Here is a 24502-nt window from a genome sequence, read left to right as displayed (position 1 = left end):
GCTAACCAGCTTTTTTAGCATTGAAGTGCGAACAAATATTTTAAAAAATGCGTAGTTTCATTCCATGTGTAAGTGCCATTATACATTTTTTTATACCTCTTCCATCAGTTCGTATTTGTCATATTGATTACAAAGAACCCCAGTGGCCTAAGACACTGGCCTCCTAAGCCATGGATTGTGAGATCTAGTCTTTTCTGAAGTGGCTAAAAGCAGAGTTGTGCAGCGGATGCGTGCTGGGCCCATAACCCAGAGGTCAATGTATCGAAACCATCCTCTGCTAACCAGTCTGTTTTTAAAAATGAACCGCGAACAGAAATAAGAAAGCGGAATTTCATGGGCATGTGTCAGTGCCATCCATTAGACATTGTTTTTGCTGCTTCTATCAGTTCGTACTGGTTGTGAAACGTAAACAGTGCCTCAGTGGCCTAATGGATAAGGCACTGGCCTCCTAAGCCAGGAATTGTGTGTTCAAGTCCCATCTGGGGTGGTTGAAATATAGTGGCGCATTGGAAGTGTGCTGGGTCCATAACCCAGAGGTTGATGGATCAAAAACATTTTCTGCTAACCAGCTTTTTTAGCATTGAAGTGCAAACAAATATTTTAAAAAATGCGTAGTTTCATTCCATGTGTAAGTGCCATTATACATTTTTTTTTTTTAATCTTCCATCAGTTCGTATAACAACTTTCTAAAGACTGACATCTGCTGGAAGCCTTGGGAAGTGCAATCTGGCCCCATAGACACAGCATATTGGATAGGCAATCACTTAAATACCGCCCCAGTCACCAAGAAGTTAAACAATTTAAAGTCAATGCTACCAAATACTAATTAAGTCTATGTAAACTTCTGACCCACTGGGAAAAAAATAAATGCTGAAATTAATCACTCTTATTCTGACATTTCACATTCTTAAAATAAAGTTGTGATCCTAACTGACCGAAGACAGGGAATTTGTACTAGGATTAAATGTCTGGAATTGTGAAAAACTGAGTTTAAACGTATTTGACTAAGGTGTATGTAAACTTCCAACTTCAACTGTATATCCTGCCAATCATGTGATATGTTTGTTTAGAATGAGCACATGGAGCAAACGGGATGTGATTATCCACAGTTGAGCAACACAAGGGAGTTGATCAAGTTACATTCGAAAAGCACAACTAATGTTTGCCAGCTAAATATCTCCTAAAGTACAAGTTACCTAAGATGTGCCAAATACAATTCTCAGCTCAGGGCTACAGCTATGCATTTGGTTGCAACCCCTATTACTAGCTTTCACCTGGAATGCTTTTCCAAAAGCCTTGAAGGAGTTCCCACATATGCCAAACCCAGACGATGCTGGGCCAATTGTGCGCCACCCTATGGGACTCCCAACCACGGCCGGATGTGATACAGCCTGGCTATCGCATCTATACACGAGGAATAGCTATGTAAGAATGCTGTTCCTTGACTACAGCTCAGCCTTCAACACCATATTACCCTCCAAGCTCATCATTAAGTTCAGGGCTCTGGGTCTGAACCCCGCCCTGTGCAACTGGGTGCTGGACTTCCTGACGGGCCACCCATAGGTGGCGAATGTAGGAAACCCTTCTACCATGCTGATCCACAACACAAGGGTTCTTAGCCCCCTCCGGCTACCACCCAGTTACTCAACCCTGCACCCTATGTACATAGAGTCACTGGTCACTAATAATGGAACACTGTTCACTTTAATGTTTAAATACCGTTTTACTCATTCCATATGTATATACTGTATTTTAGTCAATGCCATCCTATTTAAGTGTTGTATATACACACTATCGTAAGTATTCTAAAGATATACTAAATATTCTATCCACATACTGACCATGTTTATATCACACACATCCCAATTTCATTATTTTACTTTTAGATGTCTATTGTTAGATATTACTGCACGAGCTAGGAACACAAGGATTTCGCTACGTCAGCAATAACATCTGTTAAATGTGTGTATGCGACCAATAAACTTTGATTTGATTCGTGACAATGCTGTTGTTCAAAGCAGCAAATCACATTGGGAAATTACCGTTAAATTCTGTTCTGCCTAGTGGCGCTGAACCGGCAAGTGTGGAAAGGTAAGGGGAAAAATAGAGCATTGTCCTATATTTTCAATGCTTGTCGCTTTAAGATATGTGCTCTGATCAAGTGTTTCCATTAATGTTTATTCTCAGCCAACCACAGACCTCTCAACCTAAATGTAGTAGGCAGGGTGGGAAGGAAAAAAAACACTTGATTCTAATTGGAGATTTCACAACGTCAGTCAAACTGTAGCTGCGCTATAAACACTAGCTGTAAATCATTTGGATGGCCTTTCTATTAGTAATGACGATTCAAAAGTAAATTATGTGGGCCAATGTACTGTACTAGTAGGCAAATTGCAAGGAAAACCAAAAATATAGCCAGAATTAAAGAATTGCATTGAAATAGGTATAAAACACTTAACTTTTGACTTGGGCTCTCGAACTTGCCCATTATTACTTAAGACTTGCTAAATTGTGACTTGGTCCCATCTCTGCCGTTGACACACTTGTTTATGGCGAATGCTCAAATTAATTGGGTGTGTGTTCATCAGTCCTTACTAAAATAATATAGGCCTAAGAAGAAGTCGGGAAATTCAAATCTTATTCTGTTGTCTTTTTATTTGACACATGCACACAGATCCTATTAGCTAATAAATGGATATTCACTGAGAGGGGTTGCAGAGGCCAGGGTTAGCTCTTACCTTAGCTGGGATTGCAGCTTAACTCCTTTGGTTACAAAGTCCTCCCAGGCTGGATAACTAGCCTGCAAAGCAAACAGACAGACAACGGGTGGTTACTTAAGTTTAAATACATTTAAACTCAGTTTCACAATTCCTGACATTTAATCCTAGTAAAAATTCCCTGTTTTAGGTCAGTTAGGATCACCACTTTATTTTAATGTAAAATGTCAGAATAATAGTAGAGTGATTTATTTTAGCTTTTATTTATTTCATCATATTCCCAGTGGGTCAGACGTTTACATACACTCAATTAGTAGTTGGTAGCATTGCCTTTAAATTCTTTAACTTGGGTCAAATGTTTCAGATAGCCTTCCACAATAAGCTGGGAGAATTTTGGCCCATTCCTTCTGACAGAGCTGGTGTAACTGAGTTAGGTTTGTAGGCCTCCTTGCTCACACACACACTTTTCAGTTCTGCCCAAATATAGAAAATGTTCAGGTCAGGGCTTTGTGATGGCCACTCCAATACCTTGACGTTGTTGTCCTTAAACCATTTTGCAACAACTTTGGAAGTATGCTTGGGGTCATTGTCCATTTGGAAGACCCATTTGCGACCAAGCTTAAACTTCCTGACGTTGCTTCAACATAATCTGCCTACCTCATGATGCCATCTATTTTGTGAAGTGCACCAGTCCCTCCTGCAGCAAAGCACCCGTGCTTCACGGTTAGGATGGTGTTCTTCGGCTTGCAAGCCTCCTCCTTTTTCCTTAAAACATAACGATGGTCATTATGGCCAAAAAAATAATTGTTTCATCAGAACAGAGGACATTTCTCCAAAAAGCATGATCTTGGTCCCCGTGTGCAGTTGCAAAATGTAGTCTGGCGGTTTTGAAGCAGTGGCTTCTTCCTTGCTGAGCGGCCTTTCAGGTTTTAATTTTACCTTTATTTAACCAGGCAAGTTAGTTAAGAACAAATTCTTATTTTCAACGACGGCCTAGGAACAGTGGGTTAACTGCCTGTTCAGGGGCAGAATGACAGATTTGTACCTTGTCAGCTCGGGGGTTTTGAACTTGCAACCTTCCGGTTACTAGTCCAACGCTCTAACCACTAGGCTACCCAATATAGGACTGGTTTTACTGTGGATAGATACTTTAGTACCCGTTTCCTCCAGCATCTTCACAAAGTCCTTTGCTGTTGTTCTGGGGATTGATTTGCACTTTTTGCACCAAAGTACGTTCATCTCTAGGAGACAGAATGCGTCCTCTTCCTAAGCGGTATGACGGCTGCGTGGTCCCATGGTGTTTATACTTGCATACTATTGTTTGTACAGATGAAAGTGGTACCTTCAGGCGTTTGGAAATTGCTCCCAAGGATGAACCAGACTTGGTCTACAATTTTCTTTGAGGTCTTGGCGGATGTCTTTTGATTTTTCCATAATGTCAAGCAAAGCGGCACAGAGTTTGAAAGTAGGCCTTGAAATACATCCACAGGTACACCTCCAATTGACTCAAATGATGTCAATTAGCCTATCAGAAGCTTCTAAAGCCATGACATCATTTTCTGGCACAGTAAACTTAGTGTATGTAAACTTCTGACTCACTGGAATTGTGATAGTGAATAAGTGAAATAATCTGTCTGTAAACAATTGTTGGAAAACATGTCATGCAAAGTAGATGTCCTAACCAACTTGCCAAAACTATAGTTTAACAAGAAATGTGTGGAGTGGTTGAAAAACGAGTTTTAATGACTCCAACTTAAGTGCATGTAAACCTCCGACTTCAACTGTATGTGTGGAAAGTAAATAGGTCATCTTTGTTCAACTAAATCTTTATTTTCTCTGCCCCACTCTGAAAGCACCTCATTGCAGCTTATTTTAAATGAAAGTCACGTTTCCAATCATGTTGAGTGAAAAACAATGAACGCCAACTCTGTCAGGGTGGAAAGGACCATTATTATGAACCAGTCTGTGGGTGAGTAATGACAGTTAAGATGAGGAAAAACGCCAATTATTTTAATATGACAATAAATTAATCAATCATCTTTTCTAGAATAGTAGTTAGCTGTATGGATTAATTAACTTTTTTGGATGCCTTTGTCAACAATGTGTACGCAACACAGGCACAGTGGATGGAGGGGGTACATTTATGATAACTAGTATTATTTTTGTAAATTATGCCCTGCTCACAAATTACGCCCCTTGTTGGTGTGAGGCCTGAGGCAATTGCCTCTCCTTAAATAATGGTAAGTCCGCGACTGGTTATGTCATAGCTAATTATAAAAATATTGATACATTCCTGGCTCAAAACACTTAAATCTGCAAAGATTACAATTAGTGGGTGATGGTCATTTTATAACCAAAGCGGAGGGGACAACAAACATTGGCCCCCCCATAATCTGGTAGTGGGTTGGTAGATACCTATACATCATTTACACACTCACAAGTCAGCTCCAACTCATGAGCTTCATCAGCTGCAGATTTTTTATTTAGAATGGAAAATGAATGTGTTTATGCAGCAAACGTCAGTCGAGCCCGAACGACAAGGCATTTTTGGATCCGATACCGATTTTAGAGTGGAAATATTCACCGGCAAATATACACTGCTCAAAAAAATAAAGGGAACACTAAAATACCACATCCTAGGTCTGAATGAATGAAATATTCTTATTAAATACTTTTTTCTTTACATAGTTGAATGTGCTGACAACAAAATCACACAAAAATGATCAATGGAAATCAAATTTATCAACCCATGGAGGTCTGGATTTGGAGTCACACTCAAAATTCAAGTGGAAAACCACACTACAGGCTGATCCATGTAATGTCCTTAAAACAAGTCAAAATGAGGCTCAGTAGTGTGTGTGGCCTCCACATGCCTGTATGACCTCCCTACAACGCCTGGGCATGCTCCTGATGAGGTGGCGGATGGTCTCCTGAGGGAACTCCTCCCAGACCTGGACTAAAGCATCGGCCAACTCCTGGACAGTCTGTGGTGCAACGTGGCGTTGGTGGATGGAGCGAGACATGATGTTCCAGATGTGCTCAATTGGATTCAGGTCCAGGGAACGGGCGGGCCAGTCCATAGCATCAATGCCTCCCTCTTGCAGGAACTGCTGACACACTCCAGCCACATGAGGTCTAGCATTGTCTTGCATTAGGAGGAACCCAGGGCCAACCGCACCAGCATATGGTCTCACAAGGGGTCTGAGGATCTCATCTTGGTACCTAATGGCAGTCAGGTTACCTCTGGCGAGCACATGGAGGGCTGTGCGGCCCCCCCAAAGAAATGACACCCCACACCATGACTGACCCACCGCCAAACCGGTCATGCTGGAGGATGTTGCAGGCAGCATAACGTTCTCCACAGCATCTCCAGACTGTCACGTCTGTCACATGTGCTCAGTGTGAACCTGCTTTCATCTGTGAAGAGCACAGGGCGCAGGTGGCGAATTTGCCAATCTTGGTGTTCTCTGGCAAATGCCAAACGTCCTGCACGGTGTTGGGCTGTAAGCACAACCCCCACCTGTGGACGTCGGGCCCTCATACCACACTCATGGAGTCTGTTTCTGACCGTTTGAGCAGACACATGCACATTTGTGGCCTGCTGGAGATCATTTTGCAGGGCTCTGGCAGTGCTCCTCCTGCTCAACCTTGCACAAAGGCGGAGGTAGCGGTCCTGCTGCTGGGTTGTTGCCCTCCTACGGCCTCCTCCACATCTCCTGATGTACTGGCCTGTCTCCTGGTAGCGCCTCCATGCTCTGGATACTATGCTGACAGACACAGCAAACCTTTTTGCCACAGCTCGCATTGATGTCCCATCCTGGATGAGCTGCACTACCTGAGCAACTTGTGTGGGTTGTAGACTCCGTCTCATGCTACCACTAGAGTGAAAGCACCGCCAGCATTCAAGTGACCAAAACATCAGCCAGGAAGCATAGGAACTGAGAAGTGGTCTGTGGTCACCACCTGCAGAACCACTCCTTTATTGGGGGTGTCTTGCTAATTGCCTATAATTTCCACCTGTTGTCTATTCCATTTGCACAACAGTATGTGAAATTGATTGTCAATCAATCAGTGTTGCTTCCTAAGTGGACAGTTTGATTTCACAGAAGTGTGATTGACTTGGAGTTACATTGTGTTTGTGTTCACTTTATTTTTGTTGAGCAGTGTATATCTGTTGATATTTATTGTTATCATAATAGCTGGAATAAAAATAACATCTGTATCGATTGCGCTTAAAAACAGACCTACAAAAAAAAAAAAAAAAAAGATACGCCAGAAGCTTGTTTCTTAAATTGGAGGGAAAAAAACAAAAAAAAAATGTAAGCAGCACACAATTTAGGAGCACCAGAAAGACATGCTTTTTTTAAATGGAAAAACTGTGTTACTCTAGTGAAAGTAAGAAACTGCACAGATTCCAGCAAAATAATTGCCTCTGAAGACTGAGCTGCCTCATGCTAGCCAGCTGGAAACCAATGACAATACATTTAATTTATAGGTATTTATTTATACTATACAAAAATCTCAACATGTAAAGTCCTTCATGAGCTGAACGAAAAGATCCCAGAAATGTTCCATACATAGAAAAGGCATATTTCAAATTGTGCACAAATTTATTAACATCCCTGTTAGTGAGCATTTACTTTTTGCCAAGATAATCCATCCACCTGACAGGTGTGGCATATCAAGAAGCTGATTAAACAGCATGATCATTACTCAGGTAAACCTCTTGCTGGGAACAATAAAATGCCACTAAAATGTGCAGTTTTGTCACACAACACATCTCAAATTGAGGGAGCATGAAATTGGCATGTTGACTGCAGGAATGTCCACCAGAGCAGTTGCCAGAGAATTTAATGTTAAATTTCAATACCATATCCCACCTCCAGCGTCATTTTAGAGAATTTTTCAGTACATCCAATAAGCCGCAGACCACATGTATGGCGTTGTGTGGGTGAGTGATTTGCTGATGTCAACGTTGTGAACAGAGTGCCCCATGGTGGCTGTGGGGTTATGGTATGGGCAGACAAAGAACCGCCATTGCATGTTATCGATTGTGGCACGCTGCGTGAGGCAAATGGTGGTCATGCCAGATACTGACTGGTTCTCTGATCCACAACCCTACTTTTTTTATTTTAAGGCATCTGTGACCAACCGATGCATATCTGTATTCAGTCTAATTTCATTTGTCACATGCGCCAAATACAACTTACCCTGTGTTGGGTTCTGAGAATATGAAATATACTTATTCATGTCACTGAGGGAGAGAGGGTAATGTATAACACTTACATTATATCAGGTGTCCTATTGAAAAATTGAGTGCAGGGAAGCGATCATGTGGCAGGCATTGATAGGTGGAGAGCACATTGGATTAGTGATGGGGGGGGGGTTTTATCCTGCCTAGCAGTAAAGATACAATGTTTGTTCAGATGTGTAGGAGGAGACTCAGTCTAGGAGGAAGGGTTAAATATCAGTGCTTGTGTTTAAATGTGTTTGTCTAATGTAGCTGTATTGACCCTCTGGGATGAATAAACTTGGTTAAGCTTTCATAAAAAGCTTTTTCGTAAAAAACTGACACTAAGAATCAGAACCTAACACCTGAAATGCTTACTTCCAAGACCCCAATTCTTCCTTCAACTGCATTGTTGGTTAACTTCTCTAGGATAAGGGGCAGCATTTGGAATTATGGATGAAAAGCATGCCCAAATTCAACTGCCTGCTACTCATCCCCAGAAGATATGCATATTATTAGTAGATTTGGATAGAAAACACTGAAGTTTCTAAAACTGTTTGCATCATGTCTGTGAGTATAACAGAATTTATGTAGCAGGCAAAACCCAGAGGACAAACCATTCAGATGTATTTTTTTGGGAGGTCACTCTTTTCAATGGGTTTTCATTGGGAATCCAGATTTCTAAGGGACTTGCTTGCAGTTCCTACCGCTTCCACTGGATGTCACCAGTCTTTAGAAATTGGTTGAGGTTTTTCCTGTGTAATGAAGAAGTAGCCCTGTTCAAAACGAGGGTCACTTCATGTGTACTGTTTGATAGAGGTGCATGACCGGAAAGCTAGCGTCAGTTTGTTTTCTTTCTGTATTGAACATAGATCTTCGTCTTCAATTTTATTGATTATTTACATTAAAAAAATACCTAAAGTTGTATTACAAAAGTTGTTTGAAATGTTTTGGCAAAGTTTACATTTAACTTTGATATATTTTGTAGTCACGTTGCGCAAGTTGGAACGCAAGTGTTTTTCTCGATTTTTTATTTCTGCATTTTGTGTCGCGCCTGCAGGGTTGAAATATGTTCTCTCTTTTGTTTACGGAGGTGCTATCCTCAGATAATAGCACCGTTTGCTTTCGCCGAAAAGCCTTTTTGAAATCTGACATGTTGGCTGGATACACAACACATGTAGCTTTAATTTGGTATCTTACATGTGTGATTTCATGAAAGTTAGATTTTTATAGGAATTTATTTGAATTTGGCGCTCTGCATTTTCTCTGGCCTTTGGCCAAGTGGGACGTTACCGTCCCACATATCCCAGAGAGGTTTTAAGAAAACACATTTACTAAATAAACTAAAGTTTTAAAAAGTACACGGGCTATGTACAGGGGGAACAGGTACAGAGTCAATGTACAGGTTAGGTTAGTCGAGGTAATTTGTATATATTGGTAGGGGTAAAGTGACTATGCATAGATAATGAACAGTGAGTAGCAGAGGGGGGTCCGGTTCAAAAACAGAGGGGGGTATGTATTGACTGACCTTCATGTCTTAAAGTAATGGACTGTCATTTCTCTTTTTCTTATTTGAGCTGTTCTTGCCATAATATGGACTTGGTCTTTTACCAAATAGGGCTGTCTTCTGTATACCACCCCTACCTTGTCACAAAACTGACTGACTCAAACGCATTAAGGAAAGAAATTCCACAAATTAACTTACGGCACACCTATTAATTGAAATGCATTCCAGGTGACTAGCGCATAAATCTGGTTGAGAGAATCCCAAGAGTGTGCAAAGCTATCATCAAGGCAAAGGGAGGCTACTTTGAAGAATCTCAAATACATTGATTTGTTGAACACTTTTGATCACGACATTGTAGTATCCTAAGAGACTTCTTAGATTGATGACTCATTACAGGCAAGTACGGTTTAGTATTTAATTGGAACTTAGAATAACATGCTCTAATGTACCTGGCTTAAGCTACCTGAAGCTTTCTTAAATCACAGTTATATAGGCAGACATAGGAAACGGCCATCTATTGGTAAACAAATATACCAGGTTACTACATGCATTACTCCATGTGTTATGTCATAGTTTGTCTATATTATTATTCTACAATGCAGAAAATAGTTTTTTTTAAAACCCTTGTCCAAACTTTTGTCTGGTACTGTAGGTACCAGCTGTAGTCAAACAGCACTCACATAGTTCCTTATGTCTGGCCCTTCTTTGGACACTGTGTTGACAAACCTCCAGGCAAGCTTCAATGCCATACAACTCTCCTTCTGTGGTCTCCAATTGCTCTTAAATAAAAGTAAAACTAAATGCATGCTCTTCAACCGATCGCTGCCTGCACCTGCCCCCCTGTCCAACATCACTACTCTGGACGGCTCTGACTTAGAATACATGGACAACTACAAATACCTAGGTGTCTGGTTAGACTGTAAACTCTCCTTCCAGACCCACATCAAACATCTCCAATCCAAAGTTAAATCTAGAATTGGCTTCCTATTTCGCAACAAAGCATCCTTCACTCATGCTGCCAAACATACCCTTGTAAAACTGACCATCCTACCGATCCTCGACTTCGGCGATGTCATTTACAAAATAGCCTCCAATACCCTACTCAACAAATTGGATGCAGTCTATCACAGTGCCATCCATTTTGTCACCAAAGCCCTATATACTACCCACCATTGCGACCTGTACGCTCTCGTTGGCTGGCCCTCGCTTCATACTCGTCGCCAAACCCACTGGCTCCATGTCATCTACAAGACTCTGCTAGGTAAAGTCCCCCCTTATATCAGCTCGCTGGTCACCATAGCATCACCCACCTGTAGCATGCGCTCCAGCAGGTATCTCTCTCTGGTCACCCCCAAAACCAATTCTTTCTTTGGCCACCGCTCCTTCCAGTTCTCTGCTGCCAATGACTGGAACGAACTACAAAAATCTCTGAAACTGTAAACACTTACCTCCCTCAATAGCTTTAAGCACCAGCTGTCAGATCAGCTCACTGCACCTGTACATAGTCCACCTATAATTTAGCTCAAACTACCTCTTTCCCTACTGTATTTATTTTATTTTGCACCCCATTATTTTTATTTCTACTTTGCACATTCTTCCACTGCAAATCTACCATTCCAGTGTTTTACTTGCTATATTGTATTTACTTTGCCTCCCTGGCCTTTTTTCCCCCTTTACCTCCCTTATCTCACCTCATTTGCTCACATCGTATATAGACTTGGTTCTACTGTATTATTGACTGTTTGTTTTACTCCATGTGTAACTCTGTGTCGTTGTGTCGAACTGCTTTGCTTTATCTTGGCCAGGTCGCAATTGTAAATGAGAACTTGTTCCCAACTTGCCTACCTGGTTAAATAAAAGGTGAAATAAATAAATAAAATGTCCAGGTGGGAAAGGGAAGTATTCCTAGTCATGTAAAATCCATAGATTTGGGCCTAATGACTTAATTTAAATTGACCAATTTCCTTATAATGAGCTTGGTCAGTAAAATCATTGAAATTGTTGCATCATGTTGCATATATTTTTGTATAGGTCAAGCTTATATCAAAGGGGGCATAAGGGTTCACTGTAAAAATAGAATCTAGAAGGGAGGTACGTAGGCGTGATGGGAAGTGACTAGAGTATGAAGATACAAAACTACGCAATTGCAGGTAACTAAAGAAACGTTCAAAATATGCAAAATCCATATCAAAATGTACAAGTCGTTCATTGAGGAGATCCCTTTTCCAGACCAGATATGAAACGTCCGTTCTAATAATGATGGAGAGAAGGTATGGTTCTCTAATAATGGGGCAGAAGTTAAATTCACCGAGACCAAGCGATCGACTGAACTGTTTCCAGATTTTTAGAGTGTTTCACAATAGGGTTTTTAGTGTATTTGGAAAAAGGCTCAGGTAATGCAAGTTGACCTGAACAAGGCAGCTAAGGCGGTGGGGCCACAGGATGAGCTCCAAGGTCAACCATTTCAGGCCTGTAACATCAGGGATTTTTGCCATCGAATATAGAATGAGTCTAATAGCTGCCCAGTAATAATAGTGAAAGTTCGGCAGTGCTAGACCACCCTGGGGACGAGATCTCTGCAATGCGCTCTTATTTATCCAAAGTTTTTTCTTGTTCCAGATAAACTGAGATCTGTTTTTACCTATGAGATAAAAGATTGTCAGAAAGATAGGTATACATTGTAATGTATAAAAACTTAAGTAATACATACATTAAGTGTTGATTCTTCCGCTCAAAGAAAGGGAAAGTAAATCCCAGCGTTCAAGATCCTGTTTCAGACGGAGTATAAAGGGACCCAAATATTTCTGTGTAGTCACTGAAGGGCACATGACTAAAATAAGATTGCACAAGGATTAATAGGCATCAATTCTCTTTTGTAAATAAATCTTATACCCAGATATTTTACCAAATGTCTTTAATAGAACCTGGATCTTTTGAAGACCAGTTAAAGGGTCAGACATAATAGCATGTCATCCGCATAGAGTGAAACTTTATGCACTAAGCCCCCTCTTCGAATACCTTTGATAGTGGTGTTATTACATATTGCTATGGCTAAAGGCAAAATTTCAATGGAAAACAGCTGAGGGGATAGAGGAATACCCGGTCTTGTCCCACGTTGAAGTTGGAAATAGGATGAAAGGTTATGTGTGCGTGCACACTGCACCCATAGGGGAGGAATAAAGGACTTTGAACCATAAAATTGGGACCGAATCCCAAATGTTTTAGAGTATAAAATAGATAAGCCCACTCCACCTGATCAAACAAACACCTTCTCAGCATCAAGTGATAATATCTCTGGAGTGTCAGATGAAGAGGGATTATGAAGTACATTACAAAAAGACGTCTGATGTTGAAAAATGACCATTTTTAATGGAACCAGTTCAATATGTAGAGATAAGAGGGAAGAACTGACCCAAAATGGCAGGCAATCATCTTAAAAGTATCTTTACGTCGCAACTCAGTTAAGAAATTGGCCTATGTGAACCACACAAGGATTGTTCCCCTTTCTCAGAATAAGTGAAATACATGCTTGTCTCATTGTTGAGGAGAAGAGAGTTTGAGGAGATGAGAGTTTGAGGAGAATGATTTCTCAAATACGGAAAGCAAGGAGAGAGAGTTGAAAAAATCTGTCAAGTCGGAAATCCGTCAAGTCCAGGGGATTTACCACACTGAATACATTTAATTGCCAACACAATATCTTCAACAAAGAACTATTCTTCTAATTAAGCAGCAATCTCAGGTTCAACTGTAGTCATATCTAAGTTCTCAAAGAAGGTGTCAAGTAAGGTAGCATTACCAGCAGATTTCAAAGTGTATAATTTTGAGTGAAAGTTAAAATCATGAATTGACTTCTAAATTATCAATACATTTGTTAACCAGCTCATCAGTTCTCAGGTATGATTTGATTTGCGGTTGTCTAAAGCAGTTGGTGTGCTAGCATTTTCCCTGATTTCTCTCCATGTTCATCATTTTTGTAATGAGATTTACTAATTACATTTGTGGCTTGTCGATTTGAAAGATCAAACTGTCTTTAGTGTCTAACGTTGTTTTAGTAAATCTGCGGATGAATATGCCATATCCACATTTTTATTTGCAAGTTCCCCTAGACGCTGAATATTGCACTTCCTTAATCTTGCGCTGTACAAAATAATTTGGCCCCTTAGATAAGCCTTCATTGGTTCACATACTGTTGTAGGAGACCTTCCAGGGGTTTGATTAAGCTCGAGAAATAGCTCAATTTGAGATAAAAGCAAAGGTTTCTTCTAAAAGGAGTAGTGCCTCCAAGGGCGATAATTAGGCTATGTATTTGGTATAAGCAGTTTCATTTTAAGCGGAGAATGATCTTAAATGACTATAGCTTGGTAAATCACACTCCATGAGAAGTGGCAGAAATCCATTGTCTAGGAAAAAGTAGTCTACACGTGAGAAGGTCTTATAAACTGTTAAGAGAAAAAAAAAGGAAAGAAAGGAAAAAAAATAATACACCCTAGCTGTGAGATTGCAGAAACCAATTTGGTGCATAAATGTTAGCCAACAGTCTTCCTACTACAATAATGAAACTGCCTCTACACTTGACATTGCGAATGGTATGTTTTTACTAATTAAAATGGCTGCTTCTCTAGTTTTAAAATCATGATTGACCGATACATCCTTTTAAACTAGAGTGGTCAAAAATGCGGAGCTGTGTCTCCTGAAGGCAATATCTACTTTAAGATGATTTAAATGAGAAATAAGCCTTTCACGTTTCACTGTGTGACTTAAAGAGTTAACATTCCAGCTAGCAAAAGTGACTGCGCAACCATCTGTTCCTCTCATGATATTAGGCCTAGCCATATAAAGTCAGGTGGGAAAGGGAGGTGGGAAACCTATCGAATAGAGAGCCCTGCTGAAAGTGTGAAGTATATAAAACAAGTTGAGCATAATAAATACTTATTTACAACCCAAAACTAGGCAATTTTAAAAGTATAAAACATTTTATAAATCACCTTACAGCAATACCACTAAGTTAACAGCAACGTCTTTAAAGAAATTAGGTAAACTAATAATAGAACTGTGCTTCATATACCCTGGATACGGGTACCATCATTAAATAGAAACAAGCAGCTTCATGGTAATAACATAAAATGTTACAACAAAAGGAGATTTGACTCACCAGATCTAAGGCACTAATGTTAACAATATCAACTGATACTGTATAGCATTGCCAGTGGTATCTACAAAAAAGTGAGTCTGCAGTGGTAGACATTTGTCCATTACCCTAATCGTCAAATAGGTGAACATTCAGCCATTTACTTCGTCCGACCTCGCTAGAATGTTTGCCTTTATGAAGGCCATCGCCTTATGAGGGTCTTGGAACTCTTTCTCGGTGCCGATGTGTTATACGGAGCCGGGCAGGAAAAGTCACACCATTCCGAGGTCCGTCCACAGAGCAGACCTTTGACATCGATAGCGGCAGGGTGAAGAGCAACGCTGGGGGCAAACTCTTGGAAGATAAACATATGTGTTCTGCTGCATCGAAGTGGGCCAAATTCTCTTGCATGCCAAAGAATATCAATACTATCCTGATAGTGTAGTTTAGCCACAATGACGCAAGATTTTCCACCAGGCTTTCTTGCTTGAGAGCCCCGATGTGAGCGGTCTACAAGGACGTCTTTATCCAATTTGAGCGCTTCCTTCAATAACTTTGAGGCCGATGAAGGAGAGCTTGAGCCCAGGTCCTCAACTACCCCATGATCCTGATATTGGATCATAACATATAACCTTGTAAATATATGCATTGTTCCTTAAGGCTAGATACATCAGTTTCAAGCTTCTTAACCGTGGTTTGAAGCGTAGTCGTGTTGTCTGAGCATGTTGACAAGCCTTGTTCAATGTCGGAGACAGTTTTCTTAACTGTATCCAGTTCAGTACAAAACATTGCTGGATGCTTGCGAGTTCATTCTTGACTGCTTGTAACTCAGACTTAATAAAATGTAAGTTGTCACTGAGCGCCTCCTTGAGCATAGAAGAAATGCCCGCTCTGAGGGCAGCAAAAATCTCGGCCTGCAAATCCTCAGTGTTAATTTTTTCGCTGAGCCGAGGGGAGGAGCCGCTGCTTCCACTTGTTAAAGAACTTGAGCCGAGTGTGCTCGTGTCAGTTCTCCGCTGAACTTAAACTTTTTATTTTAATGCGTAAATGGTGCAATACCTGCAAAAGTTTAACAAAGTAAAGCATGTCATTCAAAGTCTGTGATTCCTAGTTTTCGGGTGAAAGCGCAAGGAAAGTATTAAATAAATGCAATTTCAGCAGGAGCTCAGAAAAACGTGACCTACCCCATGGCTTGCTCACTAGCACTCCCGTGTTTTAATTTTTTGCCATGGAAAAGTGTATTAAATAATTCCCTCATTCAATGAACTAGGGATCAAATGGCTACGGTGTTTATATAATGTATATCTATTTGTAAAAATATTCCATGTTCAGGGGAGATCTAGACAGTATAGGAGTTACTTTTCAATTAGACTAGTCTAAGATACATTTTTAACAATGTAACTGTCAATTAGGCCAGTATTGAATAGCAGAGAATTTTGAGCGCTTGAGAGATGGTTTTACAACTGGAGTTTTATTTATTTTACCTTTATTTAACTAGGCAAGTCACTTAAGAACAAATTCTTATTTTCAATGACGGCCTAGGAACAGTGGGTTAACTTCCTGTTCAGGGGCAGAACGACAGATTTGTACCTTGTCAGCTCGGGGATTTGAACTTGCGCACTCTGCAGAGATTGAGGACAGTGAGCAAAACATTGCTGCCGGAGGACATTTTGATCCAATTCAGATTATGAGCAGAGTATCCTAATTTTTTGATAGTGATGTGATTTTTTTTTTACTTGTCCATTCAGAGAATTTAAAATCTATAATCTGGTTGTTCAACAACTTGTGTTTACTTGCCCCGGGCAAGCAGACGAGTAAATGTCGAAGTGGGGAGTGGCATAAAGCATCTGGCAACAGCACCCACCAAATTACTAGCATGGCAGAATATCACCGGGCCATTCCCACCATCTGGCCATATATTCCACACATATTCATATACAAATGTACTTACGAGCAGCTAGGCCTACACCTGGATGAAACCTATAGGCTTGGCCTTGAGCATGATACTAGGATTAAAACCAATGCCCTCTTATTAATGGGGTAAATTGAGTAGGCTATTTCACGTTAAACCTAGGCCTATCTGCGCACAGCTTCCCCCTCTAGATTGTGCCCCCACTCCTTAAAGTTGCACACTGTTTATGCAATGCCAGGTATTAGTTGAAGGGACTAAATGTCCATGTTCTACCGCCAAGCTCTCAAACATGCTATAGAATTATGACCAAAGAAAAGATGGGATCCTTTTAACCAGGAGAAGACAGTCTTCCCTTCGCACTACTGCTACTCTTCAGTAGTTGTTTCAGGTAAACATCAGGTCTATTGTAACCCCCTCAATGGTGTTGTTTACAAACACAAGAGTGGCCTGTCACATTGACAAAGACCAATCCAATGCGGACATTTCTAATGTGCATGTGTGCAATTGTATTCAGTCGCATGTGCAAATAGTTGTCATTTTAGCACGTAAACATCACAAGTTCCTATGATGAACACTTTCGGGAAAAGCTGGGATACCATCCAATGGTGTTACGATAAAATTCAAAATACAAGGGGTGATTTTATAATTCAGCTAACGTTCACTAGTTGGAAGAACATCTGACCAGGGGCGATAGGTAAAATGGATGGCCCATTTGATTTATTTCAGTTTGGGTTAGCTAGCCAACTAAATCCTGTTGGTTTAACAGCAAATTGGCTAACTTTAACTTTGTGAAGCTAGCCACAATATCGATTAGCCACACTAGTGGAATTTGCGGCTTGCCTTCAAAATAAAAATGTCCCTCGCCGAAAGTGATGGAAACAGATACAAATAATGGAATAAGTTGAGAATGTTATGAATGCAACAAAAGACAATAGGTTAATAATAATAAATAATATATAATATATATAATTATATAATAATAATAATATATAATAATAATAATTAATAATAAAAAATGTAATCTGATGAAATCGCACGGGGGGATGTATCAGACTTCAGAATTGCATTGGGGGGCATACTTATTTCTCACTGTACAGCCTTACCTATGGATTGTGGAGCCATGAAATGTATCATTCTATTCAGTGACACCCACTGAACACTACTATGAAGTGTTTACACAGAGAAATCAGATCAAGAATGACCTGTGCGACATAGTAGGGAGTTGTAGTTTCCAACAGGCGAAAATTCTACAGTTGTGTAGAAAACATGGTCACTAAATCACTACAATGACCGTAATCAATTGCATGCCTACTTGTCCATTCTGTTTCTTTTACACCTGCTACCTAAAAGAGAGACTGTTGAGAAGGATAGAAAAGTTGCTTCATGAGTTATAGTGGCAAGAAAAAGTGTGTGAACCCTTTGAAAATACCTGGATTTCTGCATAAATTGGTCATACAATTTGATCTGATCATCTAAGTCACAATAGACAGTCTGCTTAAACTAATAACACACAATTATACGTTTTCATGTCTTAATTGAAGACACCGTATAAACATTCACAGTGCAGGGTGGGGAAAGTATGTGAACCCTTCGATTTAATAACTGGTTGACCCTCCTTTGGCAGCAATAACCTCAACCAAACATTTTCTGTAGTTGTGGATCAGACCTACACAACGGTCCGTAGGAATTTTGGAACATTCTTATTAAAAAAACTGTTTCAGTCCAGCAATATTCTTGGGATGTCTGGTGTAAACTGCTCTCGAGGTCATGCCACAGCATCTCAAATCAGGTTGAGGTCAGGACTCCAGAAGGTGTATTTTCTGTTGTTGATTCCCTTCTGTGTTTTGAGTCGATGTCCTGTTGCGTAACCAAACTTCTGTTGCGCTTCAATTGGAGGAGAGTTAGCCTAACATTCTCCTGCAAAATGTATAAATGACTTCAAGTTTTCCGTCGATGATAGCAAGCTGTCCAGGCCCTGAGGCAACAAAGCAGCCCCAAACCATGATGCTCCCTTCACCATACTTTACAGTTGGGATGAGGTTTTGATGTTGGTTTTTTGTGTTCTTTCCAAACAACTCAACTGTAGTTTCATCTGTCCACAGAAAATTTTGCCAGTGGCGCTGTGAAACATCCAGGTGCACTTCAGCTAACTTCAGACGTGCAGCAATGATCTTTTTTGGACAGCAGTGGCTTCTTCCACAGTGTACTCCCATGAACACCATTATTGTTTAGTGTTTCACATAGTAGACTCGTCAGAGATGTTAGCATGTTGCGAGATTTCTGTAAGTCTTTAGCTGACACTCCAGGATTCTTCTTAACCTCATTGAGCATTCTGCACTGTGGTCTTGCAGCCATTTTTGCAGGACAGCCACTCCTAGGGAGAGTAGCAACAGTGCTGAACTTTCTCCATTTATAGACAATTTGTCTTACCGTGGACTGACGAACATCAAGGCTTTTAGAGATACTTCTGTAACCCTTTCCAGCTTTATGTAAGTCAACAATTCTTAATCTTGGGTCTTCTGAGAACTCTTTTGTTCGAGGCATGGTTCACATCAGGCAATGCTTCTTGTAAATAGCAAACTCAAATTTTGTGAGTGTTATTTATAGGGCAAGGCATAAAAAATCCTAAAATTTGATTTTCTGGTTGAAGTGTACCTGTGATGAAAATTACAGGCCTCTCATCTTTTTAAGTGGGAGAACTTGCACAATTGGTGGCTGACTAAATACTTTTTTGCCCCACTGCACTTGGGTGCAAAATAAATAAAATAACAGCATGGGGATGAGGTAGTTGGGCTATTTACAGACGGGCTATGTACAGGTGCCGTGATCTGTGAGCTGCTCTGACAGCTGGTGCTTAAATCTACTGAGGGAGATATGAGTCTCCAGCTTCAGTGAATTTTGCAGTTCGTTCCAGTCATTGGCAACAGAGAACTGGAAGGAAAGGCGGCCGAAGGAGGAATTGGCTTTGGGGGTGACCAGTGAAATATACCTGCTGGAGCGCGTGCTATGGGTGGGTGCTGCTATGGTGACCAGTGAGCTGAGATAAGGCGGGGCTTTACCAAACAAAAACTTGTAAATGACCTGGAGCCCAGTTTTCTGACAGTTAGGAGAATATTCCATCAACGTCCCACCAAACACAAACAGGACACAGTTGCCATGGCGATGAATATGAAGCGAGGGCCAGCCAACGAGGACATACAGGTCGCAGTGGTGTGGTATATGGGGCTTTGGTGACAAAATGTATGGCACTGTAATAGACTGCATCCAATTTGCTGATTAGAGTGTTGGAGGCTATTTTGTAAATGACATCGCCGAAGTCAAGGACCGGCAGGATAGTCCGTTTTACGAGGGTATGTTTGGCAGCATGAGTGAAGGATGCTTTGTTGCGAAATAGGAAGCCGGTTCTAGATTTCAATTTGGATTGGAGATGCTTAATGTGAGACTGGAAGGAGAGTTTACAGTCTAACCAGACACCTAGGTATTTGTAGTTGTCCACATATTTTAAGTCAGAACCGTCCAGAGTAGTGATGTTGGACGAGCGGGCAGGTGCGGGCAGCGATCGGTTGAAGAGCATGGATTTATTATTTATTATGTATTACTTGCATGTAAGAGCAGTTGGAGGCCACTGAAGGAGTTGTATTGCATTGAAGCTTGTCTGGAGGGTTGTTGACACATTGTCCAAAGAAGGGCCAGAAGTATACAGAATGGTGTCGTCTGCGTAGAGGTGGTTCAGAGAATCACCAGCAGCACGTGCAACATCATTGATGTATACAGAGAAGAGTCGGCCTGAGGATTGAACCCTGTGGCACCCCCATAGAGACTGTCAGAGGTCCAGACAACAGACCCTCCAATTTGACACACTGAACTGTGTCTAAGAAGTAGTTGGTGAACCAGGTGATTGACATGGTCGAAAGCCTTGGCCAGGTCGATGAACACGGCTGCAAAGTAATGTCTCTTATCGATGGCGGTTATGATATAATTTAGGACCTTGAGTGTGGCTGAGATGCACCCATGACCAGCTCGGAAACCAGATTGCATAGCGGAGAGGGTACGGTGGGATTTAAAATGGTCGGTGATCTGTTTGTTAACTTGGCTTTCGAAAACCTTAGAAAAGGCAGGGTAGATATAGGTCTGTAGCAGTTTGGGTCTAGAGTGTCTCCCCCTTTGAAGAGGGGGTTGACCGCGGCAGCTTTCCAATCTTTAGGGATCTCTGACGATACGAAAGAGGTTGAACAGGCTAGTGATAGGGGATGCAACAATTTGGGGCTGATAATTTTAGAGAGGGTCCAGATTGTCTAGCCCAGATGATTTGTAGTGGTCCAGATTTTGCAGCTCTTTCAAAACATCAGCTATCTGGATTTGGGTGAAGGAGAAATGAGGGAGGCTTGGGCAAGTTGCTGTGGGGGGTACAGGGTTGTTGACCGGGGTAGCGGTATCGCGGGGGTTATTCAATGCTAATGCAGTACACCACAGGTTGTTTTATGCTGGTCAAGGGTAGTCAGGTCTGGAGTGAACCAAGGGCTATATCTGTTCCTGGTTCTACATTTTTGAATGGGTTATGCTTATTTAAGATGGTGAGGAAAGCACTTTCAAAGAAAAGCCAATATCCTTCCAGGATACCCGGGCCAGGTCGATTAGAAAGGCCTGCTCGCTGAAGTATTTTAGGGAGCGTGTGACAGTGATGAGGGGTGGTCATTTGAACGCAGGCCATTACAGACGCAGGCAATGATCAGTGATCGCTGAGATCCTGGTTGAAGACAGAGGTATAATTGGAGGGCAGGTTGGTTAGGATGATATCTATGAGGGTGCCCGTGTTTACGGATTTGGGGTAGTACCTGGTAGGTTCATTGATAATTTGTGTGAGATTGAGGGCATCAAGCTTAGATTGTCAGATGGTCGGGGTGTTAAGCATGTCCACGTTTAGGTCACCTAAAAGCACGAACTCTGAAGGTAGATGGGGGGGCAATAAATTCACATATGGTGTCCAGGGCAAAGCTGGGGGCAGAAGGTGGTCTATAGCAAGCAGCAACGGTGAGAGACTTGTTTCTGGAAAGGCGGAATTTTAAAAGTAGAATCTCAAATTGTTTGGGCACAGACCTGGATAGTAAGACAGAACTCTGCAGGCAATCTCTGCAGTAGATTGCAATTCAGTTTTATCTTGTCGGAAGATGTTATAGTTAGGCATGGAAATGTCAGGGTTTTTGGTGGTCTTCCGAAACCAGGATTCAGACACGGCCAATCTCGTCTCATTGATTGGACTCCAGGTTATCTGACTCCTAGCTTTTGGCAAAGTCACTAGCCTAGGGGTTCACATAATTTAAACAATCAGTGTAGGTTGTAAAAAGTATGTATTCAATATAGACAAGAAAAACTAATAACACACAAATTGTATTTAAGCACGCTATGTTTGTCTATTGTTGTGACCTAGATGGAGATCAAATCAAATTTGATGACCAATTTTAGCAGAAATCCAGGTAATTCCAAAGGGTTCACATACTTTGCCACTGTATCTCTAGCTGAAAATACATGATCTAAGTGATTGACTGTTGGTATTCAGAAGTCATTAAAAAGTATGCCTTATATACTTTATAGAACTCATAAAATTGTGATTTTTGTCAGACAGCAGCTCTATTAGAGATGATGACTTGTTATTAAATAATAAAGTCATAAAATAAAACAAATACAATATACACAATTGAAACGTTTCATGTATATTTCCGGAGGCAGGTAGCCTAGCGGTTACGAGCATTGTGCCAGTAACCGCTGGTTTTAATACCTGAGCAGACTAGGTGAAAAGTAAGTCGGTGCCCTTGAGCAAGGCAATTAACCCTAATTGTTCCTGTAAATTGCTCTGAATAAGTGCATGACACTTTTTAATGGGCAGTGACTTATCGCGGTACTTTTACTAATAGTTTTATTCTGTGTTACAGCTTCCAATATCATCAAAACCTTAATCCGTTATTTAAATAAACGAACCTATCTGAAAAAGCACCAATTGTTCAACACTAACAGGGTGTCATTTAGACTGACACCCCATTTCATTCAGCCACAATCCATATATATATATGTGCGATACATCCACAGAGCGAGTTAAAATTTGTCAAATTTAACCAATTGTCTTCATTTAAAAATCACGTTACAAACTTGTTTAACATATTCTACTCCAAATATGGCACTATTCCACTATTTGTATCCGTTTTACTTCCCTTTCAAATTAGGAACTTTTATTTTAAATGCGAACCGCAAATTCCACTATTGTGGCTAATCGTTAGTGGCTTGCTTCACATAGGTGCTAAAGGCAGTTAGCTAGCCTGTTACAAAGTACACCATTCATTTTGTCAACCCAAATAGTGACGAAGACGAGCCGTGACAACTTGGCAAATTCTAGTTAATAGCATGCTTGATAAATGATGGTTCTCACCAGATAAATGTGAAAGGGTTGAGTTCTACCTACTAAGAAAGGTATTTATTGTAAATGCATCTTACCTTCATGTCGTTCATGATGATCTGGAAGAGCCCTCCCAGAGCGCTGCATTCCTTTTCAATACCCGCATCCATTTTCCAAATCGAACAACACTAGCTAGCTATAGTAGCTTTTAAATTAATTCGTTTATAAATATAGCTGTTGAGGGAAATCTCGGTGTAAAGTTTCAAAGGTATTGGCCCAAAGATATCTATAACTAAGTACTGTTAATGTTCTAGTAAAATAAATCCAAATTCCTGGAGGGAAACAATACGGTAGCTAGCAACGTGGAATATTATAATCCCGTCCGACTCGGTGTTTGGCTAGCTAGCTCGTTAACTAGCCAGCCAATTTGATACACCTCCGAGTAAACATGGAATGGATGAATGTAGCTAGAATGGGTAATCCGTCCAATTGACCTGATTGTTGTATCCGAGCCTAGTATGCTATAGTTACAACCACAGCCAATCCAAATACCTATAGGACCTTGGCAATGCAGCTGGCCAGAAATTCCGGAATATCTACCTGCTAACTAGCAGTCCGTGATCAATGATTCATTCAGTAGTCAGCAAATACAAACAAAAAGAAGCATATCTCTGTGTCCCATGAAAATAATTATGCTCGTGTCGAGTCATCTGTCCTCTTACGCGGTTTCAGTTTGTTGGTAAATTTGTGTCACCATGGGCTTTCACCCAGCCACGAGCCATACAATTATTCAATGAGAATCCACGTATCCTTTGAGTTTGCTGATGTGTGTTTCTGCCATTGAGCTATAATAAGAAGGTTGCTACCACCACCGTGCGTGCTCCAAATGACATATTTCCCAAGATCCGCCTGGTACTTGGGTGGAGCAAGTAAGATTCGGATTTACAAGCATCACAAGAACATGGCTATTTTAATTCAATGTAAATGCTAATGTGATTAAAACATCACAATGAGGCCATTAATCTCTCTACAAAGAAATAAAATAAAAAATTAACCGCAATGCAGAGTTTATCAGACATCGTATGAACTGCAAAGGTAGGAAAATGTTGGGGTCAATGACATTTTAATAAACAAATGCATTTAAATGACCTATGAATTAAATGTCCTTATATGGAGGTGAACAAGACGACGTCACAGTCTGTAAAGCCAGTGGCGAACCTCGCGAGACTCCGGGAATGCTAGTGAAACAGACCAAACAGGACGGGGTTTGAGAAGGCAATGAGAGAAGAGAAACATTCTCCCTTAGTTGTTCATTTTCTCAAAAGCTATACGCAGAACCTAGATTCGAGCAAATGTCTTAAGTAGTTGAACATGTTATCACTTCAACCTCGTGAAAGTGACAAACTGACACGATTTCATTTTCGTTAAAAACTACTTTATATCGCGAGCTCGGCGCGAGACGACCATTGGATCCGATGACGTTTCTACGCATGGCCTTAGCTAGCCAACGTCGCCATGACATCGCCTACAAGTGTGATCGGGGATTTCTATTGGAGAAGCAGCTTTTAATACAGAGTTTCAAAACCAAGAGGCGCAACATCGCAAGACTTCCGGGAACGC

At 40.9% G+C, this 24502-nt stretch overlaps 1 protein-coding gene across 4 annotated transcripts in view; it reads right to left on the bottom strand.

Annotated features, from left to right (window-relative positions):
• Window positions 1–24019, bottom strand: part of LOC112254111 (protein MTSS 2) — a 115407-nt gene extending 91388 nt beyond the window's left edge. For 2 of the 4 annotated variants that reach the window (XM_024426339.2, XM_024426342.2), the window contains exons 1-2: window positions 22981–24019; window positions 2739–2800 (exon numbers count right to left, since the gene is read on the bottom strand). In XM_024426339.2, the coding sequence (XP_024282107.1) occupies window positions 2739–2800; window positions 22981–23052 (134 nt within the window). In that variant the 5' untranslated portion in view covers window positions 23053–24019. The remainder of the gene's footprint in view (window positions 1–2738; window positions 2801–22980) is intronic. The other 2 variants (XM_024426345.2, XM_024426344.2) reach the window with 2 other exon arrangements.
• Between the last annotated feature and the right edge of the window lie 483 nt (window positions 24020–24502).

This window comes from Oncorhynchus tshawytscha, linkage group LG07 (assembly GCF_018296145.1).
Source record: "Oncorhynchus tshawytscha isolate Ot180627B linkage group LG07, Otsh_v2.0, whole genome shotgun sequence".
Taxonomy (NCBI): Eukaryota; Metazoa; Chordata; class Actinopteri; order Salmoniformes; family Salmonidae; genus Oncorhynchus; species Oncorhynchus tshawytscha.
The sequence above is the reverse complement of the archived record's forward strand: the minus strand, read 5'-3'. Positions and strand labels throughout refer to the sequence as shown.